The 6,629-nt window shown below is 38.3% G+C and overlaps 1 protein-coding gene across 7 annotated transcripts in view; it reads left to right on the top strand.

The window, feature by feature from the left end:
* The first annotated feature begins 662 nt into the window (after window positions 1-662).
* egg (SET domain bifurcated histone lysine methyltransferase eggless) overlaps window positions 663-6,629 on the top strand; it is a 29,202-nt gene continuing 23,235 nt past the window's right edge. For 3 of the 7 annotated variants that reach the window (XM_090173450.1, XM_090173452.1, XM_090173448.1), the window contains exons 1-2: window positions 3,370-3,803; window positions 4,293-4,589. In XM_090173450.1, coding sequence (XP_090029576.1) covers window positions 3,565-3,803; window positions 4,293-4,589 — 536 coding nt within the window. In that variant the 5' untranslated portion in view covers window positions 3,370-3,564. Of the gene's footprint in view, window positions 820-3,368; window positions 3,804-4,012; window positions 4,234-4,292; window positions 4,590-6,629 lie in introns of those variants that run through there. The other 4 variants (XM_090173449.1, XM_090173451.1, XM_090173453.1 and 1 more) reach the window with 4 other exon arrangements.

Raw genomic sequence — 6,629 nt, 5'->3', positions numbered from 1 at the left:
TTTACGATATCACAAACAGAACTGACTAAAAAAGTACACTTCACTGAAGTGTTTTGTACTTTGACTAAGTTTAGGGCGGCGAAAAAGGACCGTTCCCATTTTGGTTTTAGGGGGTTGTAGCTTTTTTCAACGATATGATCATATGAACGGTATAAACAAGACGAAAGGAAAATATTTTTATGAGAAACCAAATCAGAATTTAACCATTCATGACCGAAAAATTGCCTTAAATTGTAATTAATTAATAAATAATGAAAAAGAGTATTGGATTGGTAAATAATTTTTCCAAGACTTAGAGTAAATAGTATATTTCCAGACAATAAAATTAGACAATTTCATTTATTTATTTAATAAATTTCTTTATTTATTTAATAAATGTGCTTTTGTGTCAATAGTGACTGTATTTCACTTTAATTCAAAAAATGGTCTACTAATGGCCTATTAATTTAGCGTATTTACTACGGTGGAATATCAGTGTCAAACACAACTCACGACCTGCACCTAGCGGTGGTGTGCGGCATTACTCTCAAAATTCAATACCAGAATAAACCGGGTTTAGCTTCACGTGCTGCGGCCGAGGCGTCGTTATTGGACGGCCATCGGAGATCTACTCTGTGGGCGGAGTTTAAGTCATAGAGCGTTGTTCGGGTTCGTGTACAGAAGGCGCTCCGACATTGAGGCCACGTTAGAGCACACAACGTCTCTTTAACTAATAGTTAATATGTGGTTAAAATAATTAGCATTAGACGTATTGTAGACGTAAATTTTCGTTATTTTAATTAGGTCCTCTATTTTGTGAGCTGACTGCTTTCAACTGTGGTAAGATATAACGCGGCGGAATTATGGGCGCGTTGCCGCTGTTGTCGGAGAAAAACTCACTGCTGTACTATTTCGGCCGCTTGAGGGATAAACATGGCGGCGCGGCGCGTTTCGGGTTTCCATGACCTTTTTATAGATTTGCCGGTATAAGTGGCGCAATCCAACATTGGAGGCAAAAATAGTTGCACCGTGATATTATAAACTATAAACTATAAAGGGTCTCTGATTGGTTGGAAAAACCGGTTTTCAATACTTTTAATTGCGGTTTCAATTTCTCAATATCCGCTTTCCCATAGACGCAATGTTAATTTTCTTGGTCAGCTGACCTTAGACCATTGGTCAATCTTGAAGTGAAAATTACTAATTATCGTGAACGCTAGTTATCTTGGATACGAACGCGTAGTTGAATCATCTACATTGTGTAGAGGATTTACCTTAAGCCTTGGCTGTAGCTTCAGTTTTCGTTATGGTATTTGGAAATAATTAACGCGTTATATATCGAATCACGAGACGAGATTTGTAACTGATTGTGAAATTGTGATTATATTCCACAATAATATTAATAATATATATTTATATTTATATATATATATATTTTAATTGAAATTAAATTAAACTAATTAATGCTAATAAATGAAGATTATATTAATGGTAGAAATGGTACAATTTAGTGGTAATGATACAATAAATTAATATCGTAAATAGATTGATCCATGACAATAATAAACAAAATGGTTGAAAACTCTCCTTATCAGAAACTGAGCGCATGCGCGGCGGATGGGAGCGCCACAAACGGCAGTTGCCCAGCGCGCTCCTGCAGCATACTTGCCTGTTTCCCCCCTTTCCTCCCCTCGTCAAGCGAGGCGAGCGAAAAGTCTGATCCGACCACGTTGAATACTTTTTTGACTTTCCAGTTGGCTTTTTTCGCAGCTTGAAACTCACGGTTGCCGCGTGGTTGATAGTTAGTTTTTTCCTAGAACGGGAAATGACGTCACTCGTACTTCCGTTTTGAAATTAAGGAGTCGAGGGATTGGTAAAATTTTATTTTGACGTCTTATCGGGTTGATAAAGTTTCAAAGACAATAAGCTTTTGAGAAGCAATTCTCCAATCACAAAGTGTGACCTTGAGTATCCAAAATAATCACTCTTTTAGATTTTAATTTAGATTAATTTTCTCTAAAGTGGAATAGCTACTAACTAATATTTAGTAAACCCAACTTGTTTCTTTTAGTTCTCATTTATGTTGCTTTTATTCCCGGAGCTTATGGGTTAGTTACGCGCTTTTCCCAAAACTTTTGATCGATTAGTTTTGTTCTACTATGTTATATAGATTAGTCGAGAAGGATGTTATCTTGTTCTCACAGCTATGTGGCAATTAAAGTTACGGAACTTAGGGGTCATGCGCGGTTACGACCTTCAACATTTCACAAACGTAATATTTAGATTGAAATGTAACATATTTGTTTTTTTTTTTTTGTTAATTTCACTATAATTTCACCTTTTCAGAATAAAAACCAGAATAATTGCACAAAATGATGGCGGACGAATATTTTGTGGGTGGTTGGTAGGGAGTATTTTGTACTCTGCTACGGTAAACGCTCCCGAGTATTGGCTATAGAGTCACGTGGCTGCGCGCGCACGTTTGTGACAGAGAAACACGCCTGTCGAGTCGCGGAAGGGGAGGAAAAACCCGGTTTACGGCCTTTCTCGTTCTCGCTTATTTTGTTTTCCGTTGCTGTAGAGAGCGTTATAGGCCTAGCACGACGGCCATTTTGTTTCTGCTAATCGGACTTTCTTTGTAATATGAAGTGCGTTAAACTCTAGTTTTAATTTTCGGTTGTTATATTTACGTGCTTTAAACTTAGAAATAGCGTTTCCAAGAGGTAGTTATTAATAAGGCTATATGATAATTTTGTGACCTTTGACCCTTGGGAGCCTCCGCCATTTTGTTTACGGAGAGAATAGCCTCCCACTTTGTTTTTTTCGCTGAAATAAAATCGCACATGACGTAGAAAGTACTATTCAGCAATCCTAGTTTTTCTAAATCGGCATGTTTTTGTTTTCGGGCAAAGGCTTAGCGTACTTTCGCCGTCTCACGCTGTCTTTGATAAAATTGATCCGCCAAGCTTTTTTTTAGTATAGTCTATTTTGTTTCGAATTTAACGTGTATTCGGTATATTAATAATGCTATTTCCACCAGATGTCGCGGCTTAAGCCCAGAAGTTTTAATTTTTCGAAATGCTGATCGTTTTAAAATCTGATAATTTTTTTATGATTAGTAATTTAGCGTTTCCCACATCTTAAGCCTTTTCAGGCATTTTATCACCGATAAAATCTAGGAAAATAAAGCTTTCGTAAGCGGAGGGATACATAGAAGAGTATCTCATGAGAAATAAGTAGGGCTTGATTAAAATCAGACGGGCGAGAGCGGGCCCTGGCCTCGAATAAACAATTCCGGGCCCCCAAAGAGTGGTTAATGCTGGAGATAACTATACGTTTACGGAGAGACATTTTGGAGAAGGTTCGAAACGCGGGGCCCCAGATTGCACGGGCCCCGGTAATTTGTAATGTCTTCCCCCTATCGTCTGGGCTGGACTCGCCTCGGCGGCGAGCTATAGTGACGCCACGCATGCGTGCTAACCAAATAATTTTGTATTATTGCGCTGGAAATGAAAGTTGTATTTGTAACGTAATGCGTTTTTTTTTAATTACAGATAACCATTTGAATGTGATACCAGTTGAAAGATGAACGGGACTGCTGTGTCTCAAAGCCCAAATATATATTTTACTATACAAGCCAAATTAGACGCCATTGCCGCTGTCAAACGGGGTGAGCGGCGAATGAAAGTAGCCCATAGATTAGGCATAACGGGTGACGTACTCACTGATTGGCTGGCTACCTTGGCGCACCATGACTGGCTCAATGGCACACAAAAGTGTGCGGTCAACGGATCGGATATCTTAGATCGCGCGGTTTACACCTGGTAAGATTCGTTTTAATTATTTTATTATTGATTTAGCGCTATTAACGCGTTAAGTAAAATAGTACCACTCTGTAGCTTTAGCCATGGACGCCATTTTGGAGCTAATTGTATTCTTTAGTGAAAAAAGTGTGAGTAACGTACGGTCAAGGGTAGTTCAGAGCGTTATCACGTGACATGATCCAATTGTCACGTGCCCGAACAAAGATGGCGGATGGGCTTCGTTTTAAATACTTGAAAATCGACATTTCCTAAGCCTAATGCGGGTAGCCTGACACGTTGTTAGGCTTAAAAGGTCTGATAAATTTGAGTTCGAAGCGGTTCGCGTTATACCTTCAGATTAGGCTTAAATAACCTAATTTAGTTGATGTTTCTACATATATCTGTATAAAAAATAACTTAAATATTTAGCTTAAAGCGTCGTGTAAAAGGGGTATGAAATGTCAAACGAATCACGTAGCCTTTTCTAAAGTTGGTCTCGTTACAAAACAGGTATATCCAACAACTGAAAGCGGATATTCACCCTACAATAGAGGAAGTGAGCAAAAAAGCGGATGTATTTGCCATGCGTTTGAATAAATCGCCAGGACATGTAAATGGTGCTTGGGTGCAGAATTGGTTGTATCGACACGACATCACGTTACGTAACAGTGCCGCACCAAAAATCTCTGAAGCGGAAATCGAGGAAGACGATAAAGAAGACCAACGATTGAAAGAAAAACGACGGACAGAGATGAAACAGTCGCCGGAGAAGCGAGCAATTCCAGCCGCCAAGATCAGGAAGCGTCCGTAAGTTTTTAATCGAACCTTGGAGCTAGGCCTTGGCTTACATTTTTTTGGTGCGAATTGTGCCGACAGTATTTTGTTTATGTTTAGCCCTCCCCCTTATTTTGAAATAATTAGCACCTGGTTTTCTTGATTTTATGGTTTTTTGGCGGGTTTATGAGAAAACCCAAGTGTCCAAGGCCCAAAAATATGGTAAATAAATATCTTTCCCCAGTAATGGCGCCCAACTTTTAAACCGCGTGACTTGAGAGGGAGGGGACTTAAAATCACTTTTTGGCCTGCTCGGCCGGTCTGGTTCGACCTTGGAAGAATCTTGGAAAAAAAATCCAAAGACCAAAAATACACTATGAAAAAAATCCAGAACTTTGTACCAGTTCCATCTACATTTTTTTGAGTCCCCCTTACCTAGATTTTTTTTACTCATTGAGTCCCCCCCACTTAGATTTCTTAATCATACTTTTTTGACTGGATTTTTAGGTGTCTACTGGTTTTAACATTTCGGGTAGGTTTAATTTTTTGCGTCTCCGAATGTTTTCAAAGGTCCTCAGAATCGTTTTGAAAATTCGGGACTAATGTTTTGTGAGCCTTTAATTAGACCGATAAACATATAATTAGGGAATAGATACTTTCACAGGGGTAACAGCGTAAAAGGTCAATTTTTAAATCCGCGAACTCTGAGTAGATGGCGCCAGCAGTCATGAAAAAGTTGAGTTTGTTTCAATTTATGGCCGGCGTTTTGCACAGTAGAATTTTTATATTGCGGTTTTTATATAAAACACTATTTAAAATAGGGTTAGTAGTTGGTTTTCTTATAAATGAGTAAGCATTTTAGTCAAAACGGCTATATGAATGAAAACGTTAAAATTGAACCTACTCTAAAGGCTAAAGGTTGGTTTACCTGTAAGCAATTTGTGAATCGGTCTATAGGTTTAATCTATGCGTAATAAAGGAATTCTCTTGTTGTCGTTGAATTGGTTCTATAAATTTCTGAGTTGATAAAAACGTGGCGCTGTTTGAAAGAGGTTTTCAGAGAATGTGACCCCTAATTTCAACTTGCAGGGCGTATTCACAATCAGACGCATTTCACTTGAAGGTGTATTTAAAAAAATGTATTGTTTTTAGAAAAAAAACGGAGCAAAGCCTTTACTGTGTTTTTTCGATTAACCTTCTTGTTTTTAATTCCTTTTTTGGCCGAGCGAGCGAATCGAGCGAGGCTTATTTTGTGAAAACATTGCGATAACTGCCGTAGATTTACGCAGAAGGCTTTGAAAGTTTCAACATAGTTTCTGAACTTAGCCCCAAGGTTAGTTTACTTAACGAAATTTAAAAGCCAAATAACCGAGGGGGTAATCACATTAGTAATCAGGTGTACGAATCGTGGATAATCACGAAAAATCACTAAGAACTCATTGGAAATCACAGAAAATATTTCTAAAATGAGAAATCAGGTAGACAAAGTTACAAACGTGACTACCCCTCGCAAATGAAGGAACTTTTGAATTTAAGGACAAGGGACGCTCAGGCTATACAACTTTATTGAAAGCCAACTAGTTAATTTCCTACGTAAACCGATCGTTCTCGGAGCAAGATGTTTGAATATTCCAACGCAGTCGGTCTTGCATGTTCCATTTCAGCTCTGAAATAACGCGCTCGAATCTTCGAAACATGTTCCATTTTCTCTCTCGATCGGCGCGAGATCAATGACGTCGATCAATAGCCGCCATAAATTGTTATAAAACGCACTTAATATTTCAGTTGGAAATTACTAAATGTGAGACAGGAACGAAAATGATGACCTGTACTTCAAAAGTCGCTTGACGACTTAGGCCTAAGGTGGTGCCTTGGGTATTAGCCTAGCTGATTATTATTATTATTACGTTTAGTACTGCTATATCTAAAGATAACGGATAGATAAATCAGTTATATCTTTTATAATAGGTGGTTTCTTTTCGCCTGTTCTCGGACTAAAAGTGTACTCTTTTTACCCTAAAACGCTTTATTCGCCTGTTCCGGGGATGAGAATTACTCTACATCATAAACTAT

The sequence above is a fragment of the Leiobunum rupestre genome, chromosome 4, assembly GCF_980474605.1.
Source record: "Leiobunum rupestre chromosome 4, qqLeiRupe1.1.hap1, whole genome shotgun sequence".
In the NCBI taxonomy this organism is placed as follows: domain Eukaryota; kingdom Metazoa; phylum Arthropoda; class Arachnida; order Opiliones; family Sclerosomatidae; genus Leiobunum; species Leiobunum rupestre.
The sequence above is the reverse complement of the archived record's forward strand: the minus strand, read 5'-3'. Positions and strand labels throughout refer to the sequence as shown.